At 39.1% G+C, this 12,911-nt stretch overlaps 1 protein-coding gene across 1 annotated transcript; it reads right to left on the reverse strand.

The window, feature by feature from the left end:
• Positions 1–224: 224 nt before the first annotated feature.
• Positions 225–12,353, reverse strand: adm2a (adrenomedullin 2a). Its single transcript, XM_034131565.1, has 3 exons — positions 12,266–12,353; positions 11,781–12,043; positions 225–3,750 (listed from the first exon to the last, which is right to left on the reverse strand). Exons 2-3 carry the CDS (start codon positions 11,876–11,878, stop codon positions 3,342–3,344), a joined length of 507 nt encoding a protein of 168 aa, XP_033987456.1. The 5' UTR covers positions 11,879–12,043; positions 12,266–12,353; the 3' UTR covers positions 225–3,341.
• Positions 12,354–12,911: the final 558 nt, after the last annotated feature.

Consider the following 12,911-nt stretch of genomic DNA (forward strand, 5'->3'; position numbering starts at 1 on the left):
CTCAATGTTTCATTCACTTTTTTTTGCCGCCCCCTATTAGATATGTTGGTTTTTGACGTGTAATGATTGACTTATATGAGGATTATTGGGTCAGGTCAAGGTCACTTTAGAGTTGAAATGATCATAAAGAGTAATTTATTTTGTGATTCAAGATTTTTGTGATTCATTTAAGTATGCCTTTATGTGATTTAGTAATGCACACACACTTAAATCATACTCCATACTCACATTACAGTATAATTCTTTATTTTTTTTACAGAGTGAAGAACATTGACAAACAGTAACATTTTCACTACAGTTTAGACTTTGTTTCCTACCACAAGGTCACGTTGAAGGAACTGTGGAAAAGGTGAGATAAATAGTCTTTGGTGACATACAGATATTAACATACAAAGATAATTTAAATACATATTTAAATAGTTTGGCTGATGCACACAGCGTTCACAGTCATCGCTGACGTCTTCAAACATCTCAAATGCAACATTAACATAAAGGAACCCTAGCGTTCACACGTTTAAAAACAAGTAACATTAAGTTGTGAGAAACTATAGTGACAGCTGTTTGCGTTAAAGTGCTTTCCTGTGACCCTGAATCTACGCTAACTTACAAAACTAACACACATTTTACACTTCTAATCACTCATTCCTTCGCAACATGACAGCTGTAGGTGTTTTTTTACGGGGAGGTATTAGCGGTCGTGCACAGTTTGCTCACACAACTTGGACATGACGCAACTTTTGACATCACAAAAACAAACTGCGCCAGAAAAAAAAAAGAGCACAGATCAAACACAGGAGATAAGTGTCCTGATAGGCTAAGCACATACGCACTTAAATGTGTTTGAAATCATGTTTAAAAAGTGAGGAGGATAAAAAAAAAGTGATCCACCAGGATTTTTTAGCGTTTGAAAAGCCTTTTAATGATCCGTCATGAGACATTAAATAGCTCCATTACAGCAGAGAGAGTGGCATGTTTGACTTCAGCAAGCCTTTGAACAGATTCGATTTAAGACCAAGGATTTTAACCTCTGACCTCCGTGATTATAGAGAGAAAGGAAAAGGGAGAGCCAGGAAAGAGCTGAGAGACTAAATGTAAAACAAACCAAAAATAAGCCAAAGACAAAAGCAATATGAGAAGACACAGATTAAGTTATGAACATTATAATAAGATGTAGATCACATGTAAAGTCATTAGATTTGTCAAGTATTGCCAGGTATTTGGTGAGTTCAAACTAATGCCTCTTAGGAATACCATACTTTGTCAAGTTATACGCAAAAATACAAAAATACAGATAAAAGTGCACATAAAACAGCTCATGTATTCCTTCTGTATAAGTTAAAATGAGGCCAACATAAAGTAAATAATTGAAATTGAAGTTGGCAAATAATATGTAACATAATTGTGTTCCTTGCCCAAAAAGTAGATTTCTTTAAGGACTGTCAAATTTGAGAGCTTGAGTTATTTTCAGTCCGTCGCACGCCCACTATTTCAGACACAGACAAACATAGAAAGTCGGGAATGTCTGGGAATGTATTTTTGACGGTGCTTTGCTATTTTGAGTACCTACACCTAGCATTTTTGTCACTATGGACTCATGCCATAACAAAAACAGTCGTTAGTGGGCATTTCACGACTACTTTAAACCCATTTAACAATAAGAGTGCACATCATTACAGAATTGTGTTGTCTATAAGGAAATATGAGGAACGGTTGTCCTTCATTTCTACATTCTTCTGCACCATTACTGCTGGACTTTTCTAACGCAAAACAATGAAGGTATGTTGTCTAGCACTAGAAAAGGGGCATTGAAAATAGTTTCTATAATAAGAATCCATGTTAAATCCCACAAAACATCATGCAAAGTAAGGGGATAATAATACCAGAAGTGTATTTTAGGTGAGCCAACCATTTAATTATTGTAAACGTCAATGCTGAGGACCCCCCTCCTAAAGGGATATTAAACTGCTGTCAACCCAAAGTCTTGACTTGCAAGGAAAACGTATGAATCACGTGAAAAGGCAAGTATCTGGCCTCCTGCGGAGAAAAAGCCTTGATCTTTGGCCCCTCCAACAGGCTACTACAGAGCAACACTGAAACGGATCCTTTTGGGTTTTCTATGACTCCTTCTCAAGGCTGCTGCCCCTCTTCTTTTACATTTTCATTGCCAGCGTAGACTTTAAGTCCTCCGAATGCTCCGGTGTAACCAAAGTGCTGTGGTTTGTTTCAAAAGTAAACTGTGGTCCCGAAACACAAAGCTATAGTGGAATATTTAAGGGATGTCCGTGTTCAGTTGTTAACGACCTGGGAGCCGCAACGTTGAGGCGCACAAAAAAAGGGTTCATCGGGGTGTTTACGGGGTCTTTGGGAATACATTGGTTTTGACATGGCTCCAGCAGCTTGAAATCCACACCAGGGGCTTATAAGTGTTCAATGAACTGTTGGAGGGGTCAGAGTTCAGGCAGGAGCAGATCTAAGGATGGTGTTGAGGACAAGCCTTAATACTTATATTATCAGAATAAAGACTGAGTGCTCATGGTGGAAAACAAAGACTTGAACATCCTTCAAAAAGCAATCAGTCTCTGGTTGGTTAGTGCTGCAGGATATTGAATATACTAGGGAAATCTTTCAAAAGTGGAGTACTAAAATTGGCAAATAAACTCCTTTGAGGGTTTCTCTTTTAAAAAAGCCTGTCAAAAATCCAAGATGGCTGCCATTTTCATTTTAAAATGCCATGAAGAAGCTCGGTAGAAGTTTCTAAATTTGACTTTCCCATAGTCCAAAACAAATAATTCATACTGAAATCACAGAAATTGGTCCAGTTGTTAAAATTCTGGTGTAAAATAAAAATTGTATCGGCTGGAAATGACGGCCATCTTGGGTAAAATGTCGCAATTTTGTGGCTTTTTTATATAAATGGCCCAATTTTGGTGCTTGTATCCACTTTTTGAAAGATTTTTACAGCTATCTGCAGCACTAGTGGGAGAACTCACATTGGCGGTGATGATATTGAATTCAAACTAGGGAGGCAAAAAATAGGAGTATAACTATCATATTCAGATAAATAAACAAGGACTACATCGAAAACTAATGCAAATTCTACCAATAATACATTAAAAGATAAATAAATGGAGATCTGGATACACTGAAAGAACTGAAACGTTGACTTTAATTAAATGTATTATGTCATTAGGTTAGTTGAAAGCCATAATATTAAGTTGAACCTAATATTTGAACTTAATATTATTGCTTTCAACCAACCCAATACAGTCATGTGAAAGTCAACAGTTCCGTTTTTTCAGTGTTAGACTTGCTGTGGGTGTTTTTCGGGGGTGTTTACTTTCTCATCCGTAACTATGGGGGCTCCTGGGGTTGATGGGGGAGGAGTCTTCTCTGCCGCTCTGACCAATCAGCTGATAGAGCCGATGGCTGAGGTTTTGCACTTGACAGGTTCCCAGGACGCAACCGACTCTCATCAGCTGGGCGTTTTGCGGGTAATGGCGACTACTCCGCGGTCCCGAATGAGCGTGACGACGAACTCTCGAAGACCTCGGAGAATCATTGCTGGGTCGAGCCCATGCCAGACTTCGTGGGGATGTGCGAACTCCAGAAGCTGGTCGGAGTCTCAGGAAACCAGGCAGCCATTTTGGGGCTTGTTTCAGGGCTGAAGAAGGGACGTTGTTGTGAGTCGGGCTTCTTGAAGGTCTAGTGTTGTCCTCTGTAAGACCCATGAGCTTGTTGATGATGTCCAACCTGAGGAGAAATAAAAGAAAGCCGTGTGAGTCTTTCATTCATATCGTAAAATTGCAAAATGGAGGAGAAAGCTGTTGCCTGGAGACAATGCTTTGGTCTGTGGTTAACACAAGTTCAACATTTTGTTCTACGTTCTACAAGTTCAACATTTTTCAACATTCTATGACTACTGTTCTAATATGACAGGAAATACCACGTTCTTGAGAAACCAACATTCCCAATCTTAGCTATTCAGTTCAACAAAACTTTGAATAAGCCTGTATTTTACCGTCACGCTTCACCAATGCATAGCAGAGTGATAGACTGAGGACGGTCATGCATGCACCTGCCATCATTGTTACTATAACAACTAATGTTTTAGGGACACAGGTAATTCTGCAGAAATCCGATTAGCCGTACAAAGCAGCTTTGATAAACAAATCATGATTGCATGCTGTCTGAACACAGAGGGGCCCATGAACACCATGTCATCTCCTAATGGACAACCAAAGAGTTAATGGTTTTTCACATGTTGCGAAAAACCACAGAGGCAGCTCTGAGTGTGCCTCGCTTATTACATTATACAAAACCAGCACCTCGTTGCATTTTAATGCCCAGCTGGGATCCAGAAAACGGTCGCTATGGGAGATTAAACCAGCCGAGGCTCAGTGGGGCTAACAATACATAAGAGAAACTTAACTGGACTGACTGATCTCTGCACAGCAGCCACACATTTTCACTCTTTAACGGCTCACTTTATCCAAATTGCAAAATACATATTTTCCTTATAACTCCTAGTAGTAGTAGTGGTAGTAGTTTTGAGAATCTATGGAAACTGCTACTACCACCAAGACCTATTCATTGGCTGCAATTTAAAAATAATGTTGTATGTGTTGTCTTTGTACACATTTTTGTAAGTAGAAAGTAATTCCACATTGAAAAAACTGAACCGTTGACTTTGACCTAGATTTCACACAACTGTATTAGGTTAAGCAATAAGTTAAACCTAATAGTTGTTATTTAAAAACTGTATATTGTTGCTTTCAACTAACCTAATAAAGTTATGTGAAATCTGTTGACATAATACATTAAATTAAAGTCAACGTTGCAGTTTTTTCAGTGCAACTCAAGCTGTTGACAGGGATTTGTGTGCGTGGTCCAGAGCAAACAGGATGTAATTTCCAGAAAGACAAGATGCTAATGATATGTTCAAATGTCACTTTTTTCAGCGCCACCGTTCAGCAGCCACGACCAACTGGCCATCTGTTCATTGTTTGACCAAGACTTCTGGCAACTTGACCCTGCAGCTTCTTCCCTGAACTGTCCCCGCTGTGTTTGTACAGAACAGCGTGACTCAGGTCGGTTACCTCTGCTGAAAGTCTGGGTAAAGCAAAGGGATAGCCAGCAGATAAATAGGATGAACATGTTGCATATTAGCAAAAATATCTGCTGTTGCTTTGAAAGGAAAATAACTGCATCAAGTTTCTCAATATTTTCCAGAAGCAGAATCTAATTGTAAAAAGTCTGTGTGAAGTGCTGACTGTTTATTATTTCACCATGAACTCATCCTTTCTGGTTGGAGGTTTATTTCTCAGTGCTGTGGTTGCTTTGGGATGCCTGTGTGAAATGTGAAGCTAACAGCATTAAGTCTGGAGAGGACCGGCTGTGCAACACTGTCAGTGGCTGAATAAATAGTTGCGTAATGCCACAGACGGAGGCGAGCACTATTTCAGGGGCAGACTTGGTGTGCCATAATGCCACATCACCAAGTTACACCCATCTGCAGAGAGAGAGTCGTATTTGACTGTACAGGAAAGTTATTTTCACAAGAGAGCACTGGTTTACGTGCACAAAATCCCACCAAAACAGAAAAGGACCTGACTACTTCTTCCACCTCTGGTTTATAAAGTGCTCAGGTAATGGTACATAGTGCTCAGGTGGTACATATCAGTTTTGTAAAGCCATATCAGTTTTGTAAAGCACTTTGAATTGCCTTGTGTTGAGAGGTGCTATATAAATAAACTTGCCTTGCCTTCCCTTAATCATTTGTGAAATGAAATAAATGAACACACACTAAACATGGAGCCTTCGGGCCCCACAGATTATGAGAGTTTGGATCAATTGGCAATCCAGCTTTGGCAGTAAACACTGTAAAAAACAGACATTAGAAAAACTATCCCTTGGCTATCAATGACAACCATGGGTTCTTCACCTCTAGAGTATCTGCTAAAAGTACTACCCTACCATTTCTTAACTCTAATTCTCTTTTAGTTTCATATTTCATGTTAACTCCTGCATGTAGTTTGTCTAACGAAATGGCAAGCTCCAGTTTGATCCTCTCAAAGACTCTAGACTCTACTCTTTTCTTTCAGAAACTCTTGCAGTAGAGAACTCTTTCACGCTGTCACATTTCATCTCACAAGACGAGTTCATTTGGCTTTAAGTAGCCAAGTCCCACATCTCCATAAGCAGTGGCAGACAACCAAAGATATTCAAGCTGCTTTGTCGTTAGTTGTTCAACCAGCTGTAGTTATCTCCATGACTTGCATGGTCTTAGCTTAAGGGCTTCAAACAGAAGCTTACTTTTCTACTCCAGATGATTGCTAATAATTGTGCAATTTGATATTAGGCCAAACCGATCCCAGTGTGCTGCCTTGTTTTTTTTTTCTTTCTGTTTTACCTTAAAGCGTTGCTAGCATCAACTGGCATGCCCTTCCTTTCAGAGGGTGGACTCTCCCTAAACCTTAAGAATGGGTTTCGCTGGAAATTAATGGTTTGTTACGACGTGTTACAAGCCTCTGTCGGACATGTCAAAACTGTTTCTTGTGGCACTTCTTGAAGGCAGCCTATCATCAAATAGCAACGTTTCGTAGGCGCTAGGAGCAAGTGCTGATAGTCAATAGTCTAAGAAGGAATGGGTCAAACCAACACAGGACTGTTCCCCAACCAACATTTCTATCCTGAACCTGACCAAGTGTTATTGTAAGGGTAGGGTTAGGGTTAGGGTTAGGGTTAGGGTAAAGCCAAAGAGTCCTGACAAAGTGTTCGTATGTGAAGCGTTAGGAATGACAACGAGTTGCAAAGGTGGGATGGCCAGACATCGATTTGGAGTGGGCATGACATCACGTGAATTTCCTCAAATTTCAGGAACAGCCTCCTAATCCCAATGTTAAAAAGGTTTATTGTTTCCAAAGTGATTCTACCGTCCAATAACAACAACCATTGGGAAAAGACCTTCTGAACCCTAACCGTAGAGGCTGAGCTTAATCAGCAGTACATATGGTACATTCATTAGTAATCTCTAAACAGGAAACAATAGTGGGATTGTTGTTGGTGTTTATTACAAACAAAACACTTTTCTTACTTGTTTGGCAGCAGTCCTGCTTTCATAACATCTTAACTTGTATGTGATTAACTTAATGCAAGCCAAACCGGACATTGAATAGTTCGTAAAGCCAGTAAAAGACCCAGATGCCGGGTTATAAAAAAAATGATATGTCTGCTCTGATATCAGTGGACAGTATAATCATCAAACAGCATGGTTCCTCTTTTCTCAGAAGCCCCATTTGCTTCTTGAATTTTTTGATGCACAATCCCACTATAAGCTTGTATAATATACATGTGCATGCCTCCACAATGGTGTGTCTTTCCATGTGAAGGAAACAGCTCTTTAAAGGTGGGATTTAGCTCTTAATCCACGGTGGAATTCTTTGCCGGCTTTCACTCTCCTCAACCTCAGCGTGTGTTCGGTCGGATTTACCTCCATGAAGCCACACAACTGTTTATACCGCACATATATTTCCAAGCCAAAAGTCCTGTTTTGCAAGACATGCAAGAAGAGGCCTCTGATTGTCAGCAGAGCTAGTGCTGGTTTCAATCATTCTGCAAGCATATTTCTCTGAGACTGAACTCACAATAAAGCGATAGTGATGTTCTTGTTGTTCCTTGATAAGGTGTCAACATGTCAGAATAGAGATTAAGAGGATGGACCAAAAAGCCATCTGGCAGGAAGTCAGCTTGTTGAATTCAGTCTGTTTTTCAGGTAAATATTATGTGAAGAGTATCTACGTTGAACCCTACGTTTTGCAAAACCAAGTATAAAGATTTATCGAATTGTTTGGAGGATAGACATGGCTTTTTTTTTGCTTTAACAGTCATGTATCGTGCCCAGTTCCAAACCAATCTTTAAGTCTGGACGCAATGAGCGGCCTTTCCACTTATGGAGTCTCGTTATGCTGCAGAAATGTTCCCTGACAAAAGAATGCCCCACATAAAGTGACAATGAAGGGTATGTGTTGCGTGTGATCCAAGGAACGTGCGATTTCTCCTTGTTTGGACAGCGCGTTGTCGCAGCATCTTGATGGGATTTTGTCGTGTCCTTATCGGGACACAAAGGCATCGCATGGCCTCAAAGACAAAACAGGGAAAGTATGAAAGACATCTGAGCTCAGACATTGTCCGTGTCCAGCAGGAGGAAGACATTTTAAGTATGTTTTGTTATTATCATGCTGTCGACATGTTTTTTGGAACAGAACAGGATGTGCTGTTAGTCGATGGAATGTACTGTCCTCATAAAATCCACACAAGACATTTATGGAAAAACAATAAACAAGGAGAGAGATATGTGGATGCTAGTGAAGCGGGAGAATTTACGGAAGGATGGAAACCTCTCACATTGGTGTTTGAGGGAAATATATTTGTATATACTGTGGCAATGTGAAGGCCTTTTAAGAATGACACCATGCTCAACAACACGGGGATTGGCAGTCAGCTTCAGGCACATTATTTTAAGTCCGAATGGGAATTATCGATCTACATGAAGTCTGATCAAAAGGAAGGACTAACATTGCATTGATTTGGACCTTGATTGGTGCTCCATAGACCACCATTGTGAAGCCAGTGATTGATCTTGTTGCTGTATTGGTGATTTGTTGCTGCTTTGTCAAGGTTTAGATAAGCTTTAAAGGTGGGGTAGGTAATTTTGGAGAAACCAGCTCGAGTGCGCTAGGATTTGAAAATACACAGCCGGAAAAAATCTGCCACTTCCTTACAGAGCCCCTCCTCCAACGCACACGAACGCGCACATGACCAATGAGGGCACGAGATAAGTCTGTGCACAGATGGAAGGCTGACAGGCAGGTAGGCCATCCAGTTATTTTAGCCGGGCCGGCTCAGATGATTGGTCGTGCTTTTTACAGTACGGCTTCCACAGATGACATTTTTGTATGGATTTTTTGTCAAAGCACTTCAGATATTCATTGCTATCGGGATGTTAAGAGCATTCCATGGAATATAACAAAAAGTGTATCTCGAGCCGGTTTCTCAAACTTACCTACCCCACCTTTAAGCATCCTGAGGCTGCTTTAAGTCCATGTGATGCATCTTTTTAGTTTTTACTAGGACGTTACTTAATGTCCTGTTGAGATATGAAGCAATCTATTTATATTACATACAACTTCTGAACATTTTCTCCCAGACTGAGAGATATAAAACCTCAGTCATGATGACCCATGCCGGTAATGACAGATTCAGACAGAACTGAAGTGGAGGACAGAGCAACACAACCAGCGGATACACTTCCCTTTATCTCGGTGAGATTCAGCAGCAAGTATTCAATAACACAAACAAGAGCAACAGATGGCGACCTGAAGGAAAATATCACACCGAGATCTTCTTACACTGTTATATAATCAGTATAACAAGTCCAGTACTTTCTTTAAAAGCTTTTCTTCACAACTGTTGGATCATATCAATTACCTTTGTAACTGATTTAACCAGCACCACCACATCAGCGCTCTGCTAGTCTCATGGTAAAAGTCCATACTACAAAACTACAGCTGGGGATCTTTGTTCCTTGTGTCTCTCTCTACACTAACTGTCGATGGAAAATACCCGACATAATCTAATAAAAAAACACTGAAAATATCGCAGCTGTCTTCAAATAATAGCAGTAGTAGCACTGCTGCATCATTCCTGATTGGTCAGCTAGAGCTGCATTGACAAGTCGTTGGATAGAACATTGATCGGCAACTATTTTGATGATAGATATGGAGATGTCATGCCTTTTCTGGACTGACAAAACAAGACGTGTAAAGACATCAACTTGGACTCTCTATTGTTTTAAACTGTATAAACTAATATAGAAAATAAATAATGAAAATAATCGCTTTGCAGTCCTAATATAAGGCATTTCTTTACTGCTTGTAAAAAATGACCAGGGTAGTTTTCAGGGGCCTCCTTGCCTTTTTCTTTAGGACCCCCATAACTTGGCCCTCATTTCTTCCTCGTGCAAACACAAGCATCTGTAGATCCAAACTCCACCAGAAGAGGGCATTCAAACACCAGCTCTTCCACATAAATCAAAGCAAAAATACTCAGGCGTGTTGCATCGTGGCTTTCCTCACTCATTAAACCAGGTAGACTGTACTGCGTGTGTCAGACCGCCACTTAACGAGTGGAAAAGTACAGGTGAAAGTCACGGGATCCTTTACAAAGGTCCTCCTCACAATGCTGGGATTTACAGCCTAATTGCGGGAGAAACAGGTTGTCCCACTTTGGAAATAATAAAACAGAATCACAGGGAGATGAACCCAAACAAACCCCTTTATAAACTCATGTGATCGTTGATAGGATCGAAAGTGATGCTTATGAATGACCTTTGTTGTCAAATATGGCTCACATTTACTTCTGTTAAATGTAGAATGTAAAATAGATTTAATCTTGCACAACCTCATGATCACTTGCTCTCAACTTTAACCTAATTTGTGCTCGACTAATGTGAAAAGTGGAGGCCGATTGGAAACGATAAACACAGCGAGGTCACTGTAAACTGTTACAAGCACTATAGGAAACTGAAAACAAGATATATTGTATAGAATAAAATAGATGTCTTTGGTTTATTTGAATATGCCTGATACTGTCACGCAGTACAGCTGATCCAACAGAGTTTATCAAGGAGGGAGATTTTTTTTTTTTACTGTATCATGAGAGCCTTTGACCTTGCAGTTGTATCCATTATCTGCCCGACACAACAGCACTTTCACTTTTACACACTGCGTAGCCTGCTTTGATTTCATTATACCAGCTCAACTCTGCCTTTACAGTAGCTACGTTGACTTAATAGATCAAGTTAACAAAAATATTAAAACAGATAAGAAAAAAAGATTTAGAAATGCAGTCATGTTTTAAACGGATGAAAAATTATCTGTTGGCTTGAATTACAAAAACTTTGTAGCTTAATGACGTGGCATATGTACACATTAAAGCCTAATGTCATTAAAAAAAAACATAATTGAATACGCAATCGCATAAAGTAACTTAGATAGATGATACTTACATTTTGAGGTACTTAAATGCTACTTAAGTATTTCCATGTTATGATACTTTGTACTTCTACTCCACTACATGTATTTAATACCTTTAGTTACTTTACAGATCTGGATTAATGGTGTGAAATATAATCAACTCTTACATCAGTCTTTAGTTCCACCTGGAGTAAATTCACAAGCTGATCAATCATTATAAAACATATCATATATATTATTCTGAAATGATCTGCACAATGACTACTGAACAATTGAAATAACCCTGCGCTTTAAACGCCAAAAAAAGCTGGTAAAAATGGCAAAGTAGTGCCTTTTAATTGCGGATGGAGCGATAATATGTCGTAATTAATGGAGTAATGCGGCTCCAGGTGCGTTTATACATGAAGAGCATGAATACAGCGGGGTGTCCTCCTCCTACCTGTCAGTTTAAATGCGTTAACTTTCTGAATAAAATGAACAAAAATACATTAAAATACGGAAAGGTGAGATTTAGGAATGATGAGTCATGTTTAAAACTAATGAAAAATGATCTATTGGCTTAAATGCGAAACCTTAAACCGCCTTTGAAGCTAATTTAAATTTACAAATGGGAATAACTCTGCACATTGAACGCCAAAAAAGCCGGTCAAAGTGGCAAAGTAGTGGCTTCTAATTGCGCATGGAGCGATAATATGTACATTAATGGAGTAATGCGGCTCCAGGTGCGTTTATCATGGATCTTCCTACCTGTTGCTGTCGGGACTTTCTTCCGCCGATAGAGCCAGCAGCTGTTGGAGGGAAAGCAGGCTGATGCAATACACAGCAAGCCGGATAAGGGGCTGCATCTCCGGCCGAAAGTGGAGCAGTTACTCCCTCTCTGGAGGAGGGGGCGACTACAGGCACTGAGTGAGGTTTAATCCCAAAACAGGGGAAAAAGTAGGGCAGAAAAAGAAATATGTTCCCAAGAGTGTGTCTCAGATATCCAAATGTGTCAGGATATTAGATGAAACCTTTGGAAAAAGCAGAAGTTATAATGAAAAGTCAATTAACATGTTGAATATAGCAGAAATGAATGGATATTGCATTTTAAAACACACCATGAAAAGTGAATTATATATTTGTTATAACCCCCCGTTAAATACATTCTTATGAAAATGTTAAAAATCCATTATGCTAATACTTTTGTAATGAATGAATAAACCTTCACATAACTAAATAAAGAGAGGTCTTACCTTGTTGGTAGTTGTATTTCAGATATTGGGTTTATTTCCAATGTTTTCCACGCGTGTTGGTCAAGATCAAGTTCTGCAGACTGAATCTGCGCGCGTGCTGACATTGTGGGTTTAAATAGTGAGTGGGAGGAGTTCAACAGGCAAGGTGTTCACTGCTCAACATCATATCTGCACTGCTCAGAACATGCATTCCAGAAAATAAGGGCTCTAAGATGGAGTTCCTTTAATGTACTTTTGATAGATGCTATTAAGAGACATAAAGCAGAACAAATACCTGGTGTTGTAAAAGCTGCTTATACTGGGCATTAAGTAAAGTTTACGACTAATAAGTGTTGAGAAATAAAGAGAAATATACAGATTATGAAGTAAAGTCAATATTAAGCACTACTATAACGATAATTGTTCTGCCTCGGCCGGACAATAAAGTGTATTCTATTCAAAGCAGCAATATATTATACGTCTCATTAGCAAAATAAAATAATACAATAATAATAATAATAATAATAATAATAATAATAATAATAATAATAATAATAATAATAATGATAATAATAATGATAATAATAATAATAATAATAATAATAATGATGATGATGATGATAATAATAATAGAATATATTGAAAAATAAGATATAAAGAATCAAAC

The sequence above is a fragment of the Trematomus bernacchii genome, unplaced genomic scaffold, assembly GCF_902827165.1.
Source record: "Trematomus bernacchii unplaced genomic scaffold, fTreBer1.1, whole genome shotgun sequence".
NCBI lineage: Eukaryota > Metazoa > Chordata > Actinopteri > Perciformes > Nototheniidae > Trematomus > Trematomus bernacchii.